The sequence below is a fragment of the Onychomys torridus genome, chromosome 5 (assembly GCF_903995425.1).
Source record: "Onychomys torridus chromosome 5, mOncTor1.1, whole genome shotgun sequence".
Taxonomy (NCBI): Eukaryota; Metazoa; Chordata; class Mammalia; order Rodentia; family Cricetidae; genus Onychomys; species Onychomys torridus.
The window spans coordinates 54947022-54974315 of NC_050447.1; the positions used below are offsets into that span (position 1 = coordinate 54947022).

Here is a 27294-nt window from a genome sequence, read left to right on the forward strand (position 1 = left end):
AAGACAGCTGTATCACTGAACAATCCCATCCCAACATGGATGCAGATGGAGTTCCTCTTCAGTTAACCTCCCACCCCTACCTACTCTAGCTCCTCAGAGACCACAGACAGCCGGGGCAGGATTACACTCAGTCTTGGGAGGAGCCGCTCAAACCCAGGTATGGTGACGCCTCTCCCTCCTTCTATGAGGGTATTACAGCCTCCGAGTAGCCGCAGCTGCCCTGATGAAGAAGATACCCACAAACATGTAGAGAGGACAGCATTCCACACAGGGGTGGTGACAATGCTGGACATCCATGCTGCCTCCAGGGGACACTGACTGGGTGCTTGGCCTCCAGGAAGGTGAGGCAACGGAAAAATGAGTCAAATGTTCAGGGCCACCCTGGGGCCTTGAGGTCAGTTTCCTTGGGCACACAGGCACATTTCTACTGACAGGTCATCTAGGGACCTCTCCCAACTCAAGTGCCAACTTAGGATGGGAGCCAGGATGAGGCAATTTCATCCTAGGGCTGTTGATAGGACCTGACTCCGGACAGGGAAAGGATTTCCAGAATGGTGTGGGAGTCATCACACCTTCATCTGCCTTGGCTAACAGTGTCCTTAAGGGAGAGGAAGTCTAGACTGACAAGAGATGGTATGAGGAACTTCTGTCACCATGGGGATCCTGCTCTCGAGTCTCACCTTTCTGCTCTGTAGAGAACCATTCCTACCTGCTGGGAGGTGGTACAGGGACAGGTCCAGGCAGGGGCGCTGGTGGTAGCAGCAGTGGGCTGTTGGAGGAGAGGCCGATTCAGGGTCCTGCTGTGGGGCTCTCCTGAAAACACAAACAGATATATGTTGTCTCCAGGCTCTTCACGGGCTTCCTCGGTTGTCCTGCCCAAGCTCAGTGGCTTTGCCTGTAAGCCCAGGGACTCTCATATTAGCCTCGGGTGATGACAGGCAAAGGATGAAGAGATTCCAAGGTGACATGAAACAGTCTGGGACACAACTCAAGGCAAGGGCACCCCGATGCCAGCCAGACAACTCTGCTTTGGCCACAACCTATATGCCCAGCTGTCCTGCCCTTTCCTCTTGCCAATCCAGCATGCCAAGAGGAAGGAGTTTGCAGGAGTTTTCTTTTTTTCTTTTTTCTTTTTTTAATTATAATGATTGACAGCTATCAATTGTAGAGATGAATAGGTTCTACTGTGGTATCTCCATACATCATATTTTTTTTTCTTGCCATAAAAATATATGTGAGATTCAGAGGTAAAGAGCACTGGCTACTGTTGCAGAGGACTTGAGTTTGGTTCCCAGCACCTACATAGGGGACCTGATGTCCTCTTCTGGCCTCTGCAGGCACCAAGCATGCACATGGTGCACATAAATACGTGCAGGCAAACACTCATACACATAAAATAAAAATAAATACATCTTTTAAAAAAAATGTGAGCTAGTCAAACCTGCCTGTTTCAGTACTTGAAAGGCTGAAGAGGAGGGATTACATCTTTGTTTTGTTTTGTTTTGTTTTGTTTTGTTTTTTTTGAGACAAGGTTTCTCTGTGTAGCTTTGCGCCTTTCCTGGAACTCACTTGGTAGCCCAGGCTGGCCTCGAACTCACAGAGATCCGCCTGGCTCTACCTCCCGAGTGCTGGGATTAAAGGTGTGCGCCACCACCGCCTGTCGAGGGATTACATCTTGAGAGATAGATAAATAGATAGATAGACAGACAGACAGATCGACCCTGTGTGAAAACAAAACAAACAAAAGACCAAAGGGAAAAATGGGAAAGGGTGTATGTTTGCACATGTACACAGTAGATACCTAAAAATCAGAGACCACACTGAACCATATACATGCTATGGGTTTGCCTATGCATGTATACCAATGAAAAACGTTGGCTTTTTCTTGAACACAGAAGCTGTGACACTGTGGCAGTTTGGTACAGAGATAGCTATTAAGTGAGCCTGAGGTGAAGGCACTTCCCAGAAGACACTGACATATTTGCAGATGTGAAGTGTCATTGTCCTTGGGGACATCACTGTCACAGTACCATTGGCTTTTGGGGCACCTTTCCAGCTATTTTGATGAATTCTGGTCACTCTTTGAGAGACAACAGCACCTCAGAAAAAAGTCTTGACTAGTCGCTCTTCGTTCACTTGGCATTTGCACATCACCTTCCACCCAACACTTGGAAAGTGTTTCACACATCATCCCACTGGTGTGCCCAGATCCCAGTGCGAGACTTTAAGACACTGTTGTAGAGTATTATTTGCAGATGTGTTACATTTGTTTATGCTGTGGAATATTTGTTTAATGTTGCAAAGATCTATTGCATTCTTTTATGTTGCATTTGTTTAACTCTGAAGCTGTGTTACTTTGTGTGGTCTGATAAAGAGCTGAACAGCCAATAGCAAGGCAGGTGAAAGGATAGGCAGGGCTGGCAGGCAGAGAAAGAATAAATAGAAGGAGAAATCTGGGAGGGGATCTAGGAGTGAGAGAAGGAGGAGAACATCAGGGGCCAGCCGCCCAGCTACACAGCCAACTATAGAGTAAGAAGTAAAGAAAAGAAGTAGAGAAAGGTAAAAGCCCAGAGGCAAAAGACAGATGGGATACTTTAAGAAAAGCTGGTTAGAAACGAGCCAAGCTAAGGGCAGGCATTCCTAAGAAAAATTAAGCCTCTGTGTGCATTTATTTGAGAGCAGGGTGGCGGCCCCCAGAGCCAAAAGAGTAAACAACAACTACTACAACTGTCCTTGTGTCTTACCATTTCTTTTAAAATATTCTTGTTACTTTTATGTGTATAAGTGTATGTTTGCATGAGTTTATGTGTACTACGTATGTGCAGGACTTGGAGAAGGCCAGAAGAGGTGTGGGGTCACTTGGAACTGGAGTTACAAATGATTGTAAGCTGCTCTGTAGGTGGTGGGAACCGAACTCAGGTCCTCTGCAAAAGCAGTGGGTGCTCTCAAGCCTCTTAACTGCTGAGGCATCTCTGCAGCCCCTCAAAACCATGTCTTAAATTGGGGCAAGTGTTTGGTAGTGAAGGGATTCGGCCTCCTTTGACCTCTGGCTGGAGAAAATTCCTTTTTAATGGCATAAAATTTTGCTATGATGTTTTAAAAAAATAGTCTCCCCAGCCTGGGGTGGGGTGGGTGTCCTGATTTCTAAACAAGGTGCTGCAGCTATACGCTGAGATCACTGAATGTCTACCACTTGGCCATCAGTACACAGGAGCCCCTAAAGTCAAAGGCTCTGTTTTATTTATTTTTATTATTTTAAGTGTAGAGATGATTTGTCCATATGTATGTCTGTGGGCCACTTGTGTGCCTGGTACCCATGGAGGTCAGAAGAGAGCATCAGATCCACATCCAGATGGTTGTGAGATTTGTGAGTGCTGGGAATTGAACCCAGGTCCTTTGGACAAGCATCTAGTGCTCTTACCAGCCGAGCCATCTCTCCAGCCCCAGAGGCCCTTTTATTGTTTTCAGTCCCTAGTGTCCAAATGCATAGTAGCCAGACCCTGGCCCAGCAACGTCAGCATCCCTTGAGGTATGGTGGAAAAACAGATGTTCAGCATTCTGGTTCATGATGTGCACAGTCTCTGCCATGTTTTCTCATGGCCGTGAACCCAACTGTCTTGACATGCTTTCCTGGCCACTGGGCTGACCACTGGGCTGAAAGCTCTGACATTGTGAACCAAACCACATCTTTCCTCACTGAAAAACGCAAATTCCCTAGCAGGTGGTGGCACATGCCTTTAATTCCAGCACTCCACAGGTAGATGGATCTCTGTGAGTTCGAGACCAGCCTGGTCTACAGAGCAAGTTCCAGGATAGGCTTCAAAAGTGACACAGAGAAACCCTGTCTCAAAAAACCACCCCCCCCAAAAAAAAAAAAGAAAAAAAAAAACTCCCTGCAAATTTCCATCCTCGGCCCTGACTTATTGAACAGGTTCCGTAACTTAGGAGTGGGAAGCAGTTTAACAGTCCTTACAAGTGATGGGTGCTGACAGTCTGAGAACCACAGGCTCAGGGAAATGATGGGGAAGACTGGAAGGAAGGAGCTGTTTTGCTGAAAAACCATTGTCCTTTCTGTCAGCCTGGCTCCTCACTTCTGGGCCGACATGTCAAAGTCCCTTACTCAGAGACTCTTTGTTGTGACAGCCTTGCCCTTCATGAGCCAGTGTGGTATTTCAACAGAGGTTGGTGTGCAGAGATATGGAAACATTGCTGCCTTACAGAGGCTTTGACATCTGATTCAAAAGTGTCCAGGGTGAGGGTCATATTTTGGAGTGCCAATATAACAAGGCATGTGACTGTGGCAAGGACTCGTTTGTATGGGGGGATCTAAAAAGTAGGGCCCTGAGTGGTCAGCCATTACTGCTTCTGGGATTGTATGGTGTCTATTGCACAGGTTCAGACTCCTTTTGGATTCTGGGGAAGGAGCTGCAAGCAGCCATGTAAGGGAGATGCCACCTTCCCCATAAGGTTATGTAGTAGACCAGCCACAGGGAGTGCAGCAGAGGTTTATCCCGCACTCAGAGACATCTCGTACTGAGCCCTGGTTCTTATAGTATGAAGCAGTACACAGCCATACAAATGACTTTTGAATTGGAACCATTTATCCAGCCAGTGATAAGTAATAAGACCTGAACTTGGCCTGGGAGTGTAGCTTAGAGGGAGAGACCTTGTCAGGCATGTTCAAGACCCTGGGTAAGGTCACCAGCACTGAAAAGAAAAAACACCCTACCATGAGCAGCAGCAATGATTACAGTCACACAGTACTGAGACGTTACAGGCAATGATGCTCTATGCCATGCTGCTGAGCAATGTCTGAGGGGTGGATGTTAAATACATTTTCCTCTTAGCCACAGTTGGGATGCGGCCCGTCATAAGCAGAGGAGTGTCTACACTCAAGAGTCTTCCAACACAGCTTTTGGATAAATTGGATTTGAGTGCCCCCAGGATGTCACACATTGATTAAATATCTTAGAGTGGTCAACAAGGGATGTCACACTATCTGTGACACGGGATGGAAAAGGGAGGGAGCTGTGAATCCACCTGAAGTTACTACTGCACAAGGAAAGGAGACAGTTGCTAGCTTCCCGGGTACACACTTGTCATGTCAGTGCTGGGGAGGCTAGGGCCAAGAGGATGCTGAGTTTGAGGCTAGCTGGACTACTTAGTAATACCTTGTCTCAGTGAGAGAGGGAGAGGAAGAGGGACAGGGAGAGAAAAGGAGGGAGAGGGAAAGAGAGAGAGAGGAAATGAGATTGAGTGAGCAGTTTTCAACACCTAAGGATTTGTTTTCTTAGTTTTTAGCATGATGTGTTTCAAATGTAGCAGTGTAGAAAGAATTAGGAGACCAAACAACCTTATATCTATCAACTCTTTGAACAATTGCTTATCTTTTATCATATTTGTTTCATTTCTACATTGCTTTTAAAAATGTGTTTGCTCTTTTACTTCATACCTGTATACAATGTATTTTGATGACATTCATCTCCTCCCTCCCCCAGCTCCTCTCAGATCCACCTCCCAAGACCCACCCCCTCCCAACTTCATGCCTTTTTTTATAGCCCACCAAGTCCAGTTTACACTGCCCATATACTTCTGGATGTGGGACCATCCATCAGAGTGTGGCTGACCTACCAGGAGCCACACCCTTAAAGAAATCTGCTCTCCCTCCCCCAGAAGCCAGCAACTGTCAACAGCTCCTCGACCTGACCCTCTCCACTCGGTGGAAGATAGCTTTATTTGTCCTCAAGGTCATCTAAAGAGCTATTTTAGAGTCACATGGTTAGTGTTACTTTCACTCAGTCATCCTGAGAGTCAGCTCAATATCCTCACCCCTGAAGGAAACCACAGGTAAACAGGTGTCACTCCACCCAGGCAACCTGGATCTGAGTGGACACGCTGTCGCCACAACCTCCTCACAGGAGCATGGTTTCTCAACCATGAGCCACTGTGCAAACTAAATACTACGACAGGGAACTTTGATATATGTTATAGGTTGGGTTTCAGTCATTCAATTTACATTGTGGCTTCTCCCATCCAGTAATAGCTAGTCTCACACAGATGCCACACAAACACAGGACAGAGAAATCCAAAGTGATATCTGTAGCCAGTGTTTGAGGTTCATCCCCAGCTGCTCCAGGGCCCATGTTATTTACCATCCAGGACCCATTTCTACTGTAAGTAGGTTGCTTGGCAACATAGCTGATATGTAATATCTTATCTGGTTTCCAGGATATGGTAGCAGAATAATGGCTTTCCCCCAATGTCCTACCTAGTCCCCGGACTCTGTGAACATGCTGTGTTACATGACACGGAGGAATTAAAGTAGCAGATGGGATTAGTGCTGTTGACCAGCTGATTTTAAGATAGGCAGGTTGTCAGGAATTATCCACTGGGGCTCACGTGGTCACAGGGTAGTCATAAGTGAAAGGGGGGCCCAGGGACTAGGTGGGAGTCAGAGTCAGACTCGAAAATGCTACACCCATGGCCTTGAAGGGGACACAGGGCCAAGTCTGAAAGTGTTCAGCCCCCACAAGCGGGGAAAAGAAAGGTAAAAGACTTCCCGAGAGCCCCTCAAGATAACCTGGCCTTGCTAGACCTTGACTTCAACTCTGTTTTTTCTTCTTCTTGTTTTTTGAGACAGGGTTTCTCTGTGTAGTTTGGGTGCCTGTCCTGGATCTCGCTCTGTAGGCCAGACTGGCCTCGAACTCACAGAGATCCGCTGGCCTCTGCCTCTGGAGTGCTGAGATTAAAGGCGTGCGCCAACATCGCCCGGCGGCCTCAACTCTTAGAGACATGTTTTGGACTTCTGACCTCTAGAAAGGTAAACAGTCTGTAATGTTTTTGTATATGGTTTGCTCCAGTGCGCTTGTCAGTTGGGACGCAGAGGGAGGGTAGCAGAGGGAGGTGGCCAGTGAGGCAGCATCACCTGCTTCTGGCCCCTCACTCCTTCCTTCTACATCTCTCTCTGCCTTCCCCATCTCTCACCTGCTTTGGTCACAATGGATTACTGGAGATCCCCAACTGTGTATACCCTCTTGCTGGCCTTTTGCATCTAAGATGCATACACTCCATGTGGTCATGAAGTTTACTGTACTTTGGACTTGAGTATTTTCCAACAGCCCATAGGTCAAAGGCTTGTCCTCCCAAATGTCACTTTTGAAGGTAGAATTCTGTGTTCTTGAAGGGGACTGCGAGACCGTGGTCTCTTCCTCCGTTTTTTTCAGTTTTCTCTGGATACCAGGTAAGTAGCTTTGCTCTGCCAAACCAGGGCCAACTGATCATGGACTGGTACATCAGAAACTGAGAATGGAATTTCATATAGCCCAGGCTGGCCTCAAACTCACTATGTAGCTGAGGCTAGCCTTGAACTCCTGGCTTCCTGCCTCTATGTTCTGAGTGATGGGATTTCAAGGCTGTGTGACCAACTCATGTTGGATACTGATCTGCCAGTTTCATACAACACTTAGTCAGGTTTGGGCATTAAAATAACCCTGCCTTCCAATGCTATGTGCCCTCATCTTCAAATTATCTCACCAAGTTTGGATATAATTAGCATAATTTCCCCCTTAAATGTCTGGTAAAATTTTCCCAAAAGAACATGTGTTGTTGGAATTTTCTTTGTTAAAAGGTCCTTGACTCCCAATTCACATTTGTTAGTACAATTATGACTATTCAGTTTTTCTGCTTCTTTTTTGTATGAGCTTTGAGTGTATCTTCCATGGAGTTCAGACATTTAATCATATTTATGAACATATAATTCTCTCTTTGAGAAATGACTAGGGGTGGTGCATGAATACCATATTCATATGTGGAGATCAGAAGACAATCTGTGGGAGTTGGTTCTCTCTTCCCACCATGTTCCAGGGACTGAACTCAAGTTCTTTCTAACACCTTCCTTTTAACATTTATAGGGTCTGTATTGATGCCTCTCCTTTCGTGCCTGATGTTGGAAGTGTGTATCTTTTTTGTCTGAGTCTGCCTAGAAGGTTAATGTTACAGATGTTTTCAAAGAATTTGCTTTGGTTCCTTTTCTTTTTCTTTCTTTTTTTTTTTTTTTAGTATTGTTTTTGTGTCCTAAATTTCAGTGTGTCCTCCCCCCCCCCCCGTGTTTATTGTTTCCTTTCTCTGCTACCTTTGGGTTTAATTTTCTCTCTATTTGTCTATCTTTTAATTTATGAAGACAAGGGTTGTCAATGATTCAAGGTCTTTCTTCTTTTCAAAAATAAGCTGCAGGGCTGGAGAGATGGCTCAGCCATTAAAGGCTAGGCTCACAACCAAAAATAAGCTGTGAGTGGTATAAATTTACCTATAAGCACAGCTTTAGCTGAGCCCCATACAAATTAATATGAATTCAAAGAATTTTCTAATCTCCTTTGTAATATGCTCTCTGGCTCTCAGAATGTGTAGAAGTATGTGCTCTATTCAGTTAGTTTTTAAAGTCTTTGCAGTTCCATGCACATGACATCTAGAGGTCTGCTGAGATTTTAGTGGCAGTATCTCTCTTACTTTGGTTCTCACGGCTTTTGGATCTTTGGGCCTGTCCTAAACACACGCAGAGATGAGTAATTCTGTGATTAATAAAAAGAATTTGACTATCCTCTTCCCCCCTCTTCCCCTCTCCAGGATTCCTCCCACACATTCTACTTCATAAGAGATCCTTTCCTATTTCCTTGGAGGGAAAGACAGAGTTTATCTTAAAGCGACAGCCCAAAGGGCTGCCACCTCACCCCAGTTCTAAAACAGCAAAGCTGTGAGGGGAGAGGGAAGAACCACAGACCACCCGGTCCTCCATGTAGAAAGGCTGGTTCTCTCCCAGCACTACACCAGCTTCCTACACTTCAGCTCCTCCCAGCCAACCGGGGCAATGCCATGAATGCCACCGGGGTAAAACAGGAGGAGACTCATCTCCAGTTGGGTGGCTTCTCTCGTGACACACCTCTTCCACCATCCACGTACTTTCCTGTGCTTTTGGGAGCCCTCAGATCATTTCCCTTTCTGTTTTTCTGGAGTCTTAGAGGCAGTTGGTGGAGGGAGGGGCTGGACACTAAGTCCCCCCATTGACACGTTTGTATTCTTGTCTGATTCACACCTACTCAGCTCTCACGACCTCCAGGACATCTTTCCTGTTCACTCGTACCTCCACTGGCTACAACACACTCACCCTCTCTGTCTCCCTTAGCAAGGAGGAAATCCTCATGTCCTTCCTGTTGCTACATCCCTGGCTCTCCAAGGTGAAGAAGGAAGGGTGAGATGATTGTTTCTATTCTATTCTATATCTAAATCTACAGCAAAGACACAGAACAGACACTTGAAACTTGTAATTATAAAACTGCAGAGACTCCCTGGAGGCTGGAAAGGGAGGTAGAGATCCCTAGGTCTTTTGGGTTCAGACACAGCTGAGACAAACAAGCCTGCAGGCCTCTGCTATGGTAGAGCAGGAAAGGTAGTCTGGTTCTTCAGATTATGTCAAGTTCTGTCTCACATGACATCATGTCCACAGAAAAGCTATTTTTATAATGGGAAGTGACATTGGGGGAAAAATGATAAGTTTTAGGTTTTCTACGCAATTTTAATTGAAGAAAGGACAATGCTGTCATAGTCCAGCTCCTCACATTATTATTCAAGAAGGATTAATTTCCTATCAATATTCTTAGTGCAAACCATTAACATTCGAATTAATGGAGAATCCATCCATTTCTCTGAGTAGGCTGACTTTGTTCCAAAGTCTGAGGACTTTATATCATATAATTTACTTCCTGACTCACTTAATTCCCAGTGAGATCTCTGCACTAGTTCAAGCGAGCTCTCCGCACCAAGGCTGCTCACAGCTTTGCCTCTGTCTGCACCACACCTCTGCAGGTTCTTCAGTCAGCTTGCAATGCGCCTTGGCCTACAGTGCCACTGAGAACAGACCCCTGAGTGGCAGAAACATGCTGCTGCTGAGGTGCTGTTCTCTGTGCCACATGGCTGACTGTCTGCAGCCTGGGGACAGCTGGCCTCTAAGGATCCCTGGAGAAGCAAGGGTCTGCTCAGGACCCATCATGGGAGGGATAGGTTGGAGCAGGCAATCGCCAGGCCGTGGAAGTGGTATTACCCGGTGGTCTTCCTGGGCTTTAGAGAAGGGACTGAGGAAGCATGTCCTTTGGATACAGACCTTGTCACCTACATGAGGACCCGGGAATGGCATCCCTTCCCCGCCCTGCATTCTCTTCTTTCCCTGAGACAGTTCTCTTCTCTCTCACCTTCTCAAACTTCTCCTGCTACTTCCCTAGCTCTTTTCAAACACAGGCTTGTTTCTTGTTTTCTTTTGAGAGAGGGACATCACAGATTTCAGTCTGGCCTCAAACTCACAATGTAGTCAAGGAAGATCTTGAACTTCTGATCCTCTTGTTTCTACCTCGTCCTACCTTGTTCTAGGCATGTGCCATGGCATCTGGTCTGTGTAGTGCAGGGGTTGAACCCAGGGCTTTGTGTATGCTAGGCAAGTACTCTACCAACTGTACACCTCCAACTGCCTCCTCCCCATCTTCCTCTGTTTTGTTTTTTTTTTTTTGTGTGTGTGTGTGTGTGAGAATATGTCACCCAAGCTGGCATCAAACACACTATGTAGTTGAGGCTGACCTTGAATTGGTCCTCTTACTTTCACCTCCCAAGGAATGGACTATGTAAATATATCACCATGCTCCACTTAGTTTTTTTCCTTCAAGACAGGGTTTCTCTGTGTAGCTTTGTGCCTGTCCTGGAACTCACTCTGTAGCCCAGGCTGGCCTTGAACTCACAGAGATCCGCCTGGCTCTGCCTCCCAGTGCTGGGATTAAAGGCATGCGCCACCACCATAGCAGTTTTGGACTCACAGACACACTGAGCAGAAAGCACAGAGTTCTTATACGCCCTTGAGCCCACCCACACACTCCCCCACGATCAGCATTCCACCTCAGAGCTGGGCATTTCTGACAGACAACGAACACTGACCAGTTTATCCCATGGCTCTCTTTTGGAGTGAGTATTCTGTAGGCCTGTCTGCACAAATGAATAACACATCCACCTGCATGCATCCTACAGAACTCTCGGCCTCAGGAGTTCTCTGTACACCATCTATCCACCTGGCCCTGGCAATTTTTAACCTTCAGAAGTATTTGTTTATTACTGCGTGTGCGATATGTGTAAATTTTGGCATGTATGTTCCATGGCACATGGGGAGTCAGAGGGCAACTGTGAAGTTGGTTCTCTCCTTTCACGGTTACATGGGTTCTGGGCATAGAACTCAGGTCCCCAGGCTTAGCAGCAAGTGCATCTACCTACTGAGTTATCTTCTTGGCCCCAATTGTTAATAGTTTTACTGTCCCCACACTTTTCTTTCCTGAAATGTCATGTAGCTGGGATCACTGTCTGCAGCTTTATCAGACAGCTTCCCTCACTTAGCGGCATGTGTTTCAGATTCCGCCGTGTCTTCTCAGGCCTTGCCCATGCAAAGCAAGCATCCCACAGCAGCCCCAGCCCTGGTAGCTTCTGCACCTAGGGTTCCCACCTAAGCAAATTCAACTCAACATCAACAGTAAGAGGAGACGGAAGCTTAACCACTCTGAAACCAGCTAACCCCATTAACAAGGACTTTCCACATTAGCCAATCAAACGTAGTTCCTCTTGCATCTGTACACATCTTATTCATGTCTCCTCTCTGCACCTCTCTTCTGTCAGTGGAGACCTGACCTGAATTGCTTATGGTCTGTTATTACTTAACTCCCAAGTCTGTCTCTGTCCAAATCCAGTAATCCTCCTCATCTGCAGAAAGTACATTTCAAGACTCCTCCCCCCAACCCCGAGAATGCCCGAAACCATCTATCATATATGCTATGGGTTTTCCTATGCATATTTACCCGTGAAAAAGGTTAATCTTTCCTGAACACAATTTGGTAACTGAGATGGCTACTAAGTAACTAACAGGTAGGTACCATAGACAGCATGGATACACTGGACAAAGCTTTGTCATGGTAGAACAGACAAATAGAGATACGATTTATCCTCCATGCACTCCTCCTGGGACACACACTGCCCACTGAGGCTGCAGAATGGCTTGTAGACTGTGTTAGAAAAGTGGAATCAATGGGTTGCTGGATCTAGAGATGTAGCTTGAACATTTGGAAAAGGTATTTTTCAGATGGGAAAATATACGGGGAGCCATACTTGCTACAAAAATCTATTTCCATTTTCAATTACTTGTGTGGCTCAACCAAGCTTCTATCTTTCTGCATTTTCTTTGTCATTCTCTTGCCCCAAGATGATGATAATCAAACAAAATGTTGCCAGTGGGAACAAAACCAATGACAGCAACTGGCAAATTCATGGTCTGCCAGATGCTGTCACACGCCTCCCTCCTCCTTTTGAGATCAGAGATCAAGTTAATAGCTTGATCCTGAAGGACAAGACCTACTAGTGTAGTTTTCGTTGTGTATTCACAGAATGCATCACACCAAATGACTGCTCAAAGACAACTGTCTTCAGAGAGTGAGGAAGCATGGCTCCGACGGCTGCCTGCCACCCACCGACGCAATGCTGAGTCACCTGTTACACACATTACATTACACACATTACAAAGAGCTCTCTACAGTGGTTTTCTCTGCAGACAAGACTCATTCATGTTGCTCAAGTATGCTATGCATGGGAGAGAATATTTTAGCAGTAGTGGAAGAATAAATGGGGCACACGAAACAAGTCTGGAAACAACCTAGATATTTTCCAAGAAAGAAGATGTGCAAGCCAACCCGGCTATATCTTCAAGGGGCTGACAGCCCAGTGCAGATCTGAAACCACGCAGATCCGCTCACAATGACCTGTCCCTGAGTACAGGAGTAGCGGACAAGGTCAGGTTGGGCCAGAGACAAGTGGGGACAAATTCCATCCCCTCCTGGATGATAGCTTCTGACCACTGTGCCAGGGGCCCCTTTTTGAGTGTCTTTCTGAAAGGGTGACATTCCACCTTCTCAGATGTTGGACAGTGCAGGAAGGTGGCTTTCCTTCTTTCCACCAAGATGTGTTAATTTGTCATTTCAGTGACCCGACCCTGACAGAACGTCTTAAGGAGAGGGAGTGTTTCTTTTAGCTCAGTTTCCTCGGGCTCTACTTACATCATGGAGGGCAGGAGGGCAGAGAGAGGTGACACAAGATAGGACCAGGATGAGACAGAGGCCTTAAGTGACACACTCCAAATGGCCCTGCCCCAATAATGCTCTTACTGAACCCATGAAGGAACATTGGCTACACTGGAGCCCCAATAGTGTAACTGCCTCTGGCCTGTGGCGACAGAGCCAGCCATGGACTGAAACCCCTGAAACACTGAGCAAGTCAACCCTTCCTTATGTTCCGTCAGGCATTTACCACACAGACTGAAAACCAACAGCGGAGTGTCCATGGATTCCCCCAGGGCCCGAGGAGGTTTATTTCAAAGTAAGAAAGAGCTATCTCCTGTGTGATATGTACCACAGAACTGCTGTCTCTTCCTCCAGCCTGTCACGCCCTCTCTGGCAACCTATTCCTTGTCTCATTTTTCTTGCATGCACCTATTATATCTCAAGAAGCTCATTTATTGTTGAAATGACTTTTGAGGTTTTTAAAAAGTGATTTATTTTTATTTTATGTGCTTTGGTGTTTTGCCTGCTGGTGTGTCTGTTGAATTACCTGGAACTGGAGTTACAGACAGTTGTGAGCTGCCATGGGGGTGCTGGGACTTAAACTGAGACCTCTGGAAGAGTAGCCAGTGCTCTTAACTGCTGAGTCATCTCCCAGCCCTGACTCTTGAGTTTCTTGCTTCTTACTGGTGATGAGAAGATTAGGCAGACAGGAAGTCGGGTGTGAGGAAACCAGTGACACCTGCCGCTGTGTCCCCTGATGGTTAGAATGCCTGTCTATGGTTAAACATCTGGAGGCTGAAGATGTTCTCCCCTGTGTAGCAGAAACTAAGACACCAGGGCACTTTCCCTATTCCCACACGTATACTAACTATACTAAAGGTTTGTATTCTCAAGAGACCTTGGCTTCATTATGCTGTCATTTGCACAGTGGTTTTGACACCCTTTGAGAGCTTGTTTGGAGGGTCTATCAGGGGAGTGCAGCTACCTTTGACCAGGACCGTCCTCCTCCATGGTGGGAGGTCATCCTCTTACACTATGGAAGACTGTCCTCTCCACCTACTAAGTGTGTCGATTCAGGAGGGATGGATGTGGAGCCATGAGGGAGGCAGAGGACACCCACCTAGCCAACCAGATCAGCCAAATCAACACTGCTGATTAATGTAGTGACAGATGTCACAGCCAGTTCACCCTCACACCCTCGACTCCCCTTATGGGCTTTTCAAGAAGATCATGGGAAGAAATAGCCTACAAAACCGTCACCCCTCTGTGGTTTGGGAGTGTGTATATGTACACAAACCTCTTTAAAAGTCTACAACACAGGACCCACCAGGGCTAGCCTGCTCTACTCTTTCTCCAGAGTGTACTATCATTTTGATTTGACAAAATACACTTCTGCTTGAAGTAGTTGTGTTTTCTCTGCTAAATCTGTTCCTTTGAGAGATCTTCACCCCATTGTTTGAGAATAATCCCCCTCTGAAACGCACATCCAGAGGGCAGGAGCTCTGTGCTTCCCTCTACTGCTCACACCCTGTTCCCTGCTGTATCATCTCCGGCTGAGAATGCACAATGAGAAAACCCAACTGAGATGTACAGAATGAGGGACTAAGGAGGGAGGGAGGGGGAGCCAGACCTAAGAGCATCATACAGCAACCACAGGTGTACCCCGAGGCCAGGAGAAAGGTGAACCCTAGGAACCTGGGATGGCAGAGTGGAGACTGGGCATGCTTACTGGGGTGTGCATGGAATGTGTGCAGAAAGGACTGACCTGAAGAGACACAAAAGACACAAGGCAGGAAGAGAGGCAATGAGTGACGTGCTGAACTGCTACTGGGGAGGCCATGGTGGGAGGGGGTCGCCAGCATCTCCCCTTCAGGGAAAATTCAACTGAAGAGAAAGTATGTGACACTGAGTGAGTCCTATTCCCAAATCTCCAACTTCCCCTGCCCCTGAAAATTCAGAGGACATTATCTTCCCTTCGTTTCTTCTCTTGAGGTCAGTTAAGGGATTGGGATTCTCTACCCATAGCTCACCATCACCTTGTTTGGCCACACACCCCCTCCACCCCTTCCCTGGAAGGTCAGAGAGCCTATTGCTCTACCGAAAGAACATTCTTGCCCTCAAATGACACCAAACATGCCTACAGAACTTGGCTCTGTTTGCTGGGCAGCAGGCTGCCCCTTCTAGACAGACTACTAGGGTTAGAGCAGTGGCTAAGCACCCAATGGCTGAGAGAAAAGTTAGCTGGGTTACATGGAGGGGAGAACCTTCCCAAAATAGCTGAACAGGACCAAACACCATCAACTCATTTCCTTTTAGCATGCCACAGGCGATGGGCCACAGCAAGGGCCTGCTGGAAGTTTTCACCCACAAGTGACCTGCAGGCAGGCCAAGGCAGTCCAAATGGCTTCTCAGCTGGGCTGGAAAGACCCTATAGTGGACACAAACACTGGGCAAGTCCGACTGTCCACAAAGAGAAGAGATAGGCAAGCGTCAGATGAGCAGTGTGTGAGCGTTCTGGGCTACTAGAGGCCTCCAAGAGTATTGGGAGAATACATATACTACTCTTGCTTAGGGGCGTGACAGTCACTTTGGGGGCATGTGGCCCCACACAGAGTGGTCCATGCTGTGCTACTATAAAGGGGCCAGCCAAACCTGTGCCCACATTGTGCCCTGCCTCCCAGAGCCTGACCCTTGTAAAGACAGACCCCACACAGAGCACAGTCACCCCTCTGTGGAGTCTGTCCTCACCTTCCCAAGAGCTTCTGGTGACAGCTGGGCCACTGTCAACCTCTGTGACAGTGTGGGTGCTTCCTTTGGGGGTCCATCATGCCCTCCAGCTCTCTAAGCCCGATTCTTCTATTTGGACAGCTTGGAGGGGGTGAAGAAAAGGCCTTGAAGCTGTGCCTCAGACACAATGCCAACAGGACCCAGAGGGAAGGAGAGGGCCACAAAAGCAGTTAGGGACAGCTAACAGCTCACGAGCCCCTGTGTTGGAGAGAAGCAGTCCCTCACTCGAATCGACAACGAAAGCTTTCCCCCTTTCTCTTGGAACCTCTTCAATGTTCATTTCCAGAGGGAGAGCTGACCCAGCCCCTCAGAGAGAATTCTGAGGAGAAAGAAGGACATGCTGTCACCTTTGGGAGGAGCCACATCCAACCTCAGTCCCTCACTCTTCTCTTCCACGTGGCTCAGTAGGTTTCCCTTGTTATCCTTACACTTCTTTGTTGAGGTCCCCACAACCCACCAAGGGCACTGCCAGGACATTTGTCAACTATGATGCTTTGTAAACCTCAAGCCTGCAATTTTATCCCCTGAGGATCATCTGAGGCTATTTTCATCACGTACCTGGCAAGCGCTGCCCCCTAGCCTTGGGCCTGCTCACCTGGGCCCCCGCCGCCCATCTGCCTCTGACAGGCTCAGCCTTTGTAGATCTGCCTGTAGACACCCCAAGACCTCAAGGCCCATGATGTACAGTGTCTCCATTACTACCCAGGTGTCCTCACTCCTGGTGGAGTCAGACGTGCGGCTTCCACATAGTCCCATCTGCCCCAGACTGTGGCAGCGGCTCCACAGCTCAGCGCAGCCATCTCTTTACAAGTGTCCCGATTTCTCTGCATGAATCTTTCAGCAGCTTTTCCTGCCTGCCTTGTTCCCCGAGTGGAAGTTTCATTTGTGTTCCCCCCTCTTTATTCTTGAAAAGCTTTGGCTTCTTCTTAGTTTTTAGGCAGCCACTGAAAGCCTTCTAGTAGTAGGGTCCTCTGCTTTTCTCCCATCTCCCTGCTTTGACACGTGTGGCTTCTCTTACTTTCAGGGAAAACCTCTTCGCTAGCTGGTCTTGATGTCTTTGTAGAAATCAAGACGTTTCAGTTTTTGGTTTAAGAAAACTGAGCGAATAACTGTGACCTGAATACTAAAGGTCTCAATGGTAGAATCTGTCTAAAGGCAATAAAAATGTTGCAAAGGGGGAAAAAAAAAGAAAAGAAAAGAAACCAGCAAGATTGGATTGCAGAATGTAGATGAAAAAAAAAAAAATCATACATTGCTTCAACCCCCCCCACACCCCAACACACAAAGAAATGTCTAGTGTGCACTGTCAACACCCTCTCCTTGTCAAACATAATAAAGTGAGACGAACTAAGAAAGGTGTCAGTGGGATGTGGCGGTGAATAGACCCAGACTTTGGCCAACCACTTGGCTGCATTCCATGCAGGAGCTGGGTGTGCACTGTGTGAGTGTGCTGTGGGTGGGTGGAAGTACACACAGACACTCTCAGACCCAGTGTCCAGTGATCCTGAGAGGGGACAAAGGCAAGGGCCTTGTGCCCATCTGATGTTCCACAATTTTGAAGAGAATTTGAGATTTGGGAGCTCTGGGGGTGGCCATTCTTTAAACACTATGCAATGGATAGAGGAAAGCTCCCTTCTTACAGATTACCACGAAAAAGGTGAAGGCAGCTGGTCAAACACGCATGAACTGGTGGGGATGGCTCTTCCATCCCTGTGCAGTTTCCTGCCGGGGTCCCTCCATGGCTTCCTCCCTAGACTTCATTACAGGGGTAAGAACCGGCCCCGAGGGTTGCATGGTCACAGTTCTCTCAGCCTGAGAGTCCCTTGGTTGGCAATGCACCCCAGTAGGCCCTACATTATCAGTACCACCTCTCAGCAGGCCTGAGAAATCCATCAACCCCAAGTTCAGCTTAGAGCAGCCTGCTGTTTCTCAGGACTGAAAGCTCTGAGGCCTCCCCCAGTGGTCTCTCCCAGGTGACAGCATTGCATGAGGAAGTAGCTGCCTTCCTCCTGGCAAGCCGACATGAGGAAAAGGGCGGGGGTGCTCCACTGATGAAGGACTAGCTAGCCTGCACCCAGCCCAGGTGCCTCGCTGCAGCTGTGGGGGCCATCACGCCTCACTCTGGAGGCAGGAGTGACGCTTTTTCACTGGAACCCCGGCACAGCCTCGCAGGCTTGCTCTGATGGAGATGCCAGCCAGAGTGCTGCCAGCCTTTTACAGACCCGGGAGCCCTGAGACCCGAGGACAGGATTTATCTATCACCCGATCAAACTTTCCACATTTGGAGGAATCCTCACATCTTAGATCAAAACACACGACAAGAAGCAGATTCGTCTAAATGAAGGCGCCTTTTGCAGCCACAACTGGCATCTCGCCTCATTATTTCCCAGGCGACTAAAAATTAAAGCAAGGCTCGCTCTCCCAAGGCTATGCCCCGCGAGCTCAGCAGCGCGTTTCAGCACCAGCTTTGGGGACAGTCGCCATCAGGAGGGAGGGCACAAACTCGCCCGAGTCACTAGGCGCTCCCCCTCTACCCAAGGCAGGTGTCCAGGCGTCAGGAAAGCAGAGGGCTTCTTCGAACCCTTGCCCAAAACACTGCTCCAAACAAAATGATCAGTGGTCACGCCACCCATCCCTATGGTCCTCTGCACTGGGGACGCCCCTTATCCAGAGGACAGCAATTACTATACGCCATGAGCATGCAGGAGGGTCTCCTAGGAGCCTAGACCCGCGGCGACCCCGGGGGATTCCACTGTGTCCCCAGAGGCCCGGACTGTCTGTGCACAGGAAGGAGGCTCAGACTGGAGGCGCCCCGCGGTGGTGCATCAAACGGCCCCCCGCCACATGGAACCACAGGTCTTTGTGTCGCGTGCCGCGGCATCTCCAGGGAAGAAGACCTAGGAGCCAGAATGTCTCTCCAGTTCCGAGACTTTTGATTTCGGCCCGGCTCTCAGAGAGCTGGAGGGACTAGGGGCCGAGGTTCCCCCGACGAGGCGCCGCGCCCTCCAGGGGGCTCAGGCGCCACTTACCGCAGCCGGCGCGCAGCCGGTGCCGCTCAGACGCGGGCTGGGTCCCCGGCGCGGCACTCGACGGGGGCGGCCAGGCCAAGTGGCATCGCGCGCCCCGGGCTTGGTGCAAACGCGCCTCGCGCGGCCGCCCGCGGGTCCCGGGCCACAGAAGACTGTGCGCGTCTGGGGAGGAAGGGGGCGCGGCGCAGAACCCCAGCCACAGCAAAGCCACCCGCGTGCGGGGCTCCGGATCTGCGCAGCGGGCCCACGGGGTGCAAGGCGGTGACCCCCAACCCTAGCCTGCTGCGCCACGCTGGCCGCACCCACTCCCGCGCACCCACTCCGCAGTAGGTCTCCTCCCGCACCGGGAGGGGCCGGGAAATCCCGCCCGCCGCCGCCGACGTCACTGGTGCGTCACTGGGGCTCCCGCGCCGGGCTCCACACGCCCCTAGCCCCTCACTTTATCCAGACCCGCCCTCCTGGAGGGCTCAGGGCTCCCGGGCAGACCCCCGAGTGCAAAGTGGGGACGGCCAGCTCAGGGTACTTCACCTGGGGACACTTAGGGTGCCTCACGCCGAGGAAGGTGGGTGCTGCGAGCGCAGAAGCTGAACATCTGGAAATGCGCACGGTCCTTAAGCCGACGTCGCTAAGCAACGTGGACAAGACCGCCACGCGGCCGGGCAGGGCAGAGCAGCTGCCTCCCAGCCAGCCACTGGAGTGCAAGTGGACAGCCGGGCGCTGCTGCCGCGGGGAATCCTGGCGACTCCCAGTGGTGAGGCGGTCGTGGCTGGCCAGGCCTCGCCCTAATGGAACTGTGTCTTGTGATTCTTACTGTAAACCGATGAATTACTGTATACTCCTTCCTTGAGGGGGAGGCAGCTTCAGGCACGTCTGTTTTCCAACTCTCATAAAATGACACAAAGCCCTCTGAAGACAGAAGCCCGGAAAACATTTCGAGCAGAGTTGCTAAGATGCGTAGAGAAGGAGGTCTTGTTACTTCTGTCTACATACACCACTGACAAGGAGATTTCTTGAAAATCTTCCTCCCGTCCACTTTCAGCGACCATCCCTGCTGTAAGTGACGCTGGACAAGGTACCTCAGATTTTCGCAGATTTAGCTCATATCTCCCACTTTATCCTGGACAAAGATGCACCTTGGCGGAGTGGAGCTGCCCCAAGAGGTCAGAAAGGCCCACTGGGGCAGAAAATCACACCGATTGTTTTCATAGCTCTCAGGAGTCCCTTTAGGCCTCAGAATTAAACCACTACACAATGATCTAGCCAGTAATGTTCACTGAATGAGAAAGACCCAGAGATACTGCAGCTGAAAATTCAGGCAGCAAAACTTGTGTTCACAGATTCACTCTCAGATCCAGCATCTCTCCTGCTATCCCTCATTCGGTGGTACACTCTTTCCCCAAACTGGCTTCATCAAAGTTGAGCTTAGATTTCCTTTTATGCGAATTCTAACGATTTTGGTGCCAACTGTTCAGTTGTAAGGGATGTCAATAGATAAACTCTGGTAGACTGGATGGCCACTGGGACACCTCGGTCTCTCCCAGGCCCTTTTGTGTCTCCCACACTTGTCGACCAATGTTCAGCCTCTAGGGCTCTGGAGGGGGAAGTTGTATTCCTTTGGGCCACCACCTACAGAAAGATCTCACCCCCTTCCAGTAGCAGCTGTTCTGGGGTCCTGTAACACACCGGCCTCTACAAGACATGAAACATCCTAAGTACAGCATGATCAAGGACAGTTAGAAACAGCACAGTGCTGACTGTGTGGTGTTGATGCACAGGGTATTGTGGTGGCAGACTCAAGGAGACCAGTTGCTTCTGGCACAGCAGGCAACAACTGAACTTTTAGTCTCAAAAGGAGATCTACATACAAATTTTTCAGGAGCTCTAAACATAGCTGTGCTAACCTCGGAGAGAACATATGTGTTCAATTCTGCCATTCTCAATCCTATTTAAGAAGCAGTTTTAGTCTGTGGGCTTTTGTTTTTGTTTTTTTAATCACAGCAACAGGAGAAGAAGCTAAGTTATTCCACCATTATGAAAACTACAGTGTAGAGTTTACTAAGATCTCAGAAAACACTGTTCTAAAAAGCCAATAGGATTTTAAGGATTTTTAAGAACAGTTTGAGCAAGATCAAAATTCAAGAATGAAAAGAATGCTTCTTGTAATCAACCGACAGAAGCTGGGGCGAGGATGCCCAAACCTACCACAGGATCACCTTTTAAAATCTCACCTCTCATCGGCCCTGCTCTGAGAGGGGACACTCTGAGGGCTGCAGAAGGCAGGCATGCTGATGCCAGCCTGCCCGCCTTCAGAGGACGCAGCCTGCAATGGGATTCCCTCCAGCAGCAGCAGGATGTGCCTTTTGGCCCGTGTCTTGTCTCCCACAGTGCATTTGAGTGTGTGTGTGTGTGTGTGTGTGTGTGTGTGTGTGTGTTTCATTTCAGCAACTGGAGCTGCCTGCTGGCTTTTGAAGTGTCTTGGTTTCATAATGCATAAAGTGTCCCTGATTAGAGGAGAACACACACACACACACACACACACACACACACACACACACACACACACGGTAAAGCTATCTAAAACATGAGACACATTTGGGAACAAATTTGTCACCTATGTGGGGACCAACGGGGACCAGCTAAAGGATAATCAGCAATGAAGGGGGTTCCTGAGAAAGAAAACCCAACAGGAAGTAAAATGATGGTGTTTCTTTTGGCTCTACTTACCTTTCCCAACACCTTAGCTCTTCTTTGTCAATTTGGGGCATTAGCAAGTTATCCAAAACAGTAGGAACTAGATAGTCAGGAAAGAGCTCCAAAGGGCCTCTCCTTTCTGCATCCTTAGATATCCAAACAGGCAGTCGAGGGAGGACAGGGGGTGGGCAGGCTCACACTGAGAAAGTGCTGCTGCTGACTTCCCTGGGACAGAAAAGCACTAAACCAGACTGACGAGCTGTGAAGCACCGCAGATGCATGTGGAGGAGCATCAGTGCCCAGCCCTGTGCCTTCTGTCTCCGCAGGCACCTGCCACTCCACAGCCTTCCCCACGGCAAAGGCTGGAATGTGGGTAGATGCTCCTTCCCACATCCCGGGCCTGGACCTGCTACTGGCATTCCCGCCAAGGTCTTGGAATGTGCACTATCTGCCACACTCTGATGCCCATCTTCACTTAGATTTTTCTGTTCTTCCATTAGGTGGCAACAGCACTTTTGGTCATTAAAGAGGCTGTCTACCTGGGCGTGGTGGTGCATGTGTGGGATCCCAGAACTCAGAGGACTGGAAGTTTCAGGCTAGATTGGGGGACACAGACTATAAACCCTCTCTTACAAAACAAGGGCTGGGAATGTAGCTCAGTGGTGGGCAGCTTTCTAGATCACCCCTACCTAAAACACACTGTTCCTGCCATTCTCAGAGCACCTCAGTCCCGCCTCCCCAGCGCTTACCATGGATTGCAACTTACACATAGGCTGAGTGCTACCCACTGCGTTTGCCGTGGTGCCAGCCGGCAAGGCCCATGCGGCAGGAACAGCTGGACCGTGTGATACCATATCCTCAGCTCTATTCTCAATACGGGCCTGCTGCAAAGAAGGGACAGACACTCTGCTATTTAAAAGGAGCGGCTGATCTTAGGACTGATGTGTTAAGTTCATTTAAGGACAGGAAAAGTTGAAATATAGTATTTTAGAACAAAAAACTAAAATTAAGGACGGAGAGTTGCCTTATCTATTCCTAGTAGTAGAAATTTATTGGGGGATTTAAGGAGAACAGATGGGGCTTCTTAAAAACTTTCCTGAGGAGACAAGAACAAACATCTCACCTCAGACAGGCCCTCAGAGACAGAAACAAATGATTTCATTCCAGTGTAGCTTGGTGAACCAATGGGTTTAATTCGGGTTGCTGACAGCAGCATGGGCACCACTGAAGGGAAAAAATTTCTCCTCCTGAGGCTCTTTAGTATCATTAGGAAGGGGCATGACTTTGGGAGCCTTTCCTCAGAGCAACCATTAACTGTGTAAGTTCTCTGGTAGGGGTAGGACCTTGTGAGACCCTCCTCCAAGGCACTGTTAAGTGTCAACAACCCTTTAGGGATGCTGGGGCCTATAAATCCTCAAGGAGGAGGTGGCTTGGGAACCACTTCCTTCTAGCAACCATTGACTACCTATAAATTCTTGGGAGGGAGATGCCTTGTGTGCCTCTCCTACCAGTGACAGAAAGTTAATGGGCCCAGTCTTGTGCAAGTCTCCTGAGGGTAATCACAATGGCTTAGAGTTCAAAAGGACAAGACATGACAGGCCTGGAGAACACCCCACAACACCCCACCCTCTCCCCCAGTTCCTACATTATTTCATCCCCTTCCGCAATGTTCCCTGAGACTTATGTACAGTACGTCTCATTTTCACTGCCCACTGTAAAAAGTTTCTCTGACCAAAGCTGACAACCCTGTAGTGGGTAGCCATCCCAGCCTTGGCCTGGAAGTTCCAACCCCCACTGAGGCTTCGGTAATGGTCACGCCCACAAGGCGGGGCTGAGGGAGGAAGCTGAAGACCCTGGATCGAGAGGAGAGGCTTCTCTTGGTTCTGGGACCCTGGACGCTGGAGGTAGACCAAGCAGAGTTCTCCAGAGAACACTGCTGGACTGTGCCACACCTTTCCCAGACCCTGCAACCTACCTATCCCTTCATTTGTAAGTTACCCCACAAAATAAATCTCCCTTTTAACTACGTGGAGTGGCCTTAATAATTTCACCAATACAACCCCTGTAATCTATGGACATAAAAATAAACATCAACAAGGCAATCTGAAAGGCACTATGAAAACTAGTCAGAAGGGACAAGGCTTCCAACTCAATCCCAGCTTGGTTTTTCTACATTCTGCAAAGCTGGTGATATCTTCAGCAGTTTGGCCTTACCATCCAGTTTTGGTGGGCAGTCAACAACAGTGGCAACAGCCTACACTGTTTAGGGGGTTATAGGTCTCCTTGGCCAAAAATTCATAGGGAAGTATCTTATCCCTACCACTAGAATTTGTGTATCATTGCTCTATGGCCTCTTGAAGTGCCCTTTCCCACCCCTGCAGTGTGTGTGTGTGTGTGTGTGTGTGTGTGTGTGTGTGTGTGTGTGTGTGTGAGAGAGAGAGAGAGAGAGAGAGAGAGAGAGAGAGAGAGAGAGAGAGCCTGTGGCAGTTTCCACACAAGATAGGGCTTATTTGCATTCCTTGCTGACAGGCTTTGGCCTATTGGTTACTCTTAGCTATTTTCCAGCCTACACTGAAGCATTGTGGCCAGACTTTAAATGAATTTAGTGATCGGTCTAGGGGTGCCTGAGGGCACATCGCCTGTACTTTAGTGGGTATCTGCTTCTTGGCTTCTGGGAAGACTCAGTGGGCTGTGGACTCTTGGACAGAGAACTAATGACTGATTCCTCCCACATCTCTATGTTTCTTCCCATACTAAGCCGTGAGGTTGGGCTAAAGCCAACTTAAGTGCAGACTGTCACAGGCCATGTCACCTGGGATACTACTATCTACAGGACTCTTAATTCAATGCCACATGGTATCTGTTTTATCTGCATGGCTACAGCCACCCAGTCTCATCTAGAGCCTTAATTGTAGCAACAGTGCCAGGCATCTATGGGGGTGGCAGCATTCCTTCTATGAGCTACGGCTTCATTGTTGGTTCTGTTCCTTGAGGAAGCTCTGTGGCTTGAAGGAAACTGGCCCCAGCACAGCCAGTGATTAGTAACAGGGCTTTTGGATACACCTTGTTCTGCAACAGCCATGGGCTGGGATCTGGTCATAACATACAAGACATATAAAAGACACAGGTGCAAGTCTATTTCTAGCAAGTTTATTTCCAAACTGAAGTGGCAGTATATATAAGGTAACAGCATGTGATGACTTCTAGGGATGTGTGCTACAACATGCATGTTATAAAGCGTTTCCAACATATACATACTAGGTTTCATGCTCAATAAATAATCCCCCCAATAAATTTTCATTTTTACATAAAAATAGAATATTGCACTCTTAACAAGACCAGATATTTTGCATATTTTCTCTTTAGATAATGATGAAACTTGGTCCTTAAAAAAAGCCAAGACTGCATAGCATCCCTATTCTAATAGGAGACTAACTTGAAGTTCTCAGTAAAAAAATGAAAGCTAGACAAATAGCTGAATTTTTAAAAACAAACCAATCACTTCAACGTGAGTAGGAGTAATGTTATCTCTGCTCATAAGTGAACCTCAGGAGTAACGTGTGGCCCATGTCAATGTGACCTAAGGTCTCCTGAGGCCCTGCCTCTCCCAGGCCAGTCCTCACAGCAGAGACTCTGGAATTGCATTTTGTAGATACAAGCAGAATGTTTTACAAAGTCTGGAAGTTACAAAAGTAGTTCTGTAAACATTATATGAGTCAAATTTCCAGAACAAATGCAGAAGTCATTCATAGGCAGCAACACATGCTTCTGTTCCATGGTGACATGTTCCTGAGCCTGCCCACAGTTTTCACAGCCATTAAAGCAGCACCTCTAGTAAAAAATCCAGTGGTCCCAGCATGGCCTGCACGGAGTTCCAGACTAGGAGCTGTCTTCACATGCCATGGCACACACGTCCGGCTTTCCACCTTCCACAGGATCCTCAGATGGCAGCTTAGTAGGAACAAGTAAAACTGGTTTCCTAAAGCAACTCATTCTGCCTTCTGCTTGCACACTCAAGCTGACTTCTTTTCCTTCATGGTTCTGTCTCACAGCAGAACACTCTCTTTGTGGATTGGATTAGCTGCTGTGCCTCCACTGTGGAGTGCCATATGGAACTTTCGATTACAGATGGTCAATGTTCAGTGCTCTGTCAATGGCATTGTTAATAGCAAGTCCTCAAAGATTTATTATTATATTTGAAAATTAGTCACTGAAGCAAGGATATTGATGCCTAGTGTTATGGATTTTAAGTTCCTCTGGAGAACAAAGATGTGTATGAAATCAAAAGTACCCGTACTCTTGCCCGTGACTCACAGGAAAAATCTAGCTCTTCTCTGGGCAAAGACAACCGGCAAAAATGCCTCAGCAGTTCTCTCTGTTCAGATATTCCGGAATGTGTTTGGTGTAGAGGCACCTACTGAATAATCTGCTTCTCAAAGAGAGCAAGTGTCGAGTCCTGAAAAATTCCTAGTTTTTTTTTTTTTGTTTGTTTGTTTTTCCTTTTCTTTTTATGGGGGGAATGTGTGCTTCTAGGAGATATACCAGAAATTTAAAAAATATAATTTCTAGTATTTTAGATAAATAATTAGCCAATTTAAGTTCTTCTGTTTCTTTTTGAAAGAAAAGGAGACCCTAATCTTTGATTCAGCATACCTTCTTGGGAAAAAGCATCAAGATTCTGGCTTTAATTTGCCTCAAAAGACCTGAAGCTTTTTGGCTGGTGCATACTGACCCAGCCTTCCACACCACTGTGGAATGAGAGTGGGCCTTACTCTCAGGACCCTGGAGGCTGAGGAAGTGTGCACAGAGGGACAGGAGTCACCACTGGATGTCTGCTTAGTCATCTGTTGCTGCAGCGGCTGGAGCCAACTCTGCAGTATGGTGCTCCTGTCCTCTGGGAAAGCCCTTCTCTTCATCCAGCTGCGTAGCTGCTGAGGAAAGAGTAGAACATGGGCTGCTTCACGCGCTGCTGGTCCTTCCGACACCATGCGATCACTGTCCCATCACTGTTGGCCGTGTACAAATGGTGGCCATCGCAGGAAAACGTAAGGCTGTAAAGAGCAAAGCACGTCCATTACAGTCCTTAAACTAGTTTTGCAGACTGTGATGCTAAAACTAAGGTGTCTCCACTCCAGAGTCGTATGTGAAAAGGTTGCTTACAAACTGTCAGAGCCATACATGGAAAGACTGCCCACAAACCTTCTGGGCCGACCTATTCTAATACAGTTGACCTCCCGACAAGGCTCAGGGCTCAGTTTAGCTAGAATAAAACTGGAGCCCTAGAGATCAAGCTGGGAAAAACTTCACAAAGATACCATATTTTCCCCTTAAAAATTAAATGACATGTAGCTGTTTATTTCTTTATTTGAGGCAGGGTCTCTCTATGTAGACCAGGCTGTCCTAGAGAGAGAGAGAGAGAGAGAGACAGAGACAGAGACACAGAGAGCTGCCTCCCTCTGCCTCCCAGCTGCTGGGATTAAAGGTGTGGGCCACCACACCCAGCCCTTAAATAACATTTGTTTTAAGGATATATTTTGTTTCTCTGGAGGAAAAAGGTAAAACAATATAACATTAATAGATAATTAAGGTTCATTAACATTTAAATTCAATTTATTTTAACTAAGTATAATTTGAAAATCTCAACTACTGAGTGAGTTTTA

At 48.0% G+C, this 27294-nt stretch overlaps 2 protein-coding genes across 3 annotated transcripts in view; both read right to left on the reverse strand.

The window, feature by feature from the left end:
• Gng4 (G protein subunit gamma 4) overlaps nt 1–19209 on the reverse strand; it is a 42054-nt gene extending 22845 nt beyond the window's left edge. Inside the window, exons 1-2 of one of the 2 annotated variants that reach the window (XM_036188709.1) lie at nt 18944–19209; nt 681–813 (exon numbers count right to left, since the gene is read on the reverse strand). In XM_036188709.1, the coding sequence (XP_036044602.1) occupies nt 681–703 (23 nt within the window). In that variant the 5' untranslated portion in view covers nt 704–813; nt 18944–19209. Of the gene's footprint in view, nt 1–680; nt 814–18943 lie in introns of those variants that run through there. The other variant, XM_036188708.1, reaches the window with a different exon arrangement.
• Nucleotides 19210–24768: 5559 nt separating this feature from the next.
• Nucleotides 24769–27294, reverse strand: part of Lyst (lysosomal trafficking regulator) — a 156711-nt gene continuing 154185 nt past the window's right edge. Inside the window, exon 53 of the mRNA XM_036187144.1 lies at nt 24769–26685. Within this exon, the coding sequence (XP_036043037.1) occupies nt 26547–26685 (139 nt within the window). The 3' untranslated portion in view covers nt 24769–26546. The remainder of the gene's footprint in view (nt 26686–27294) is intronic.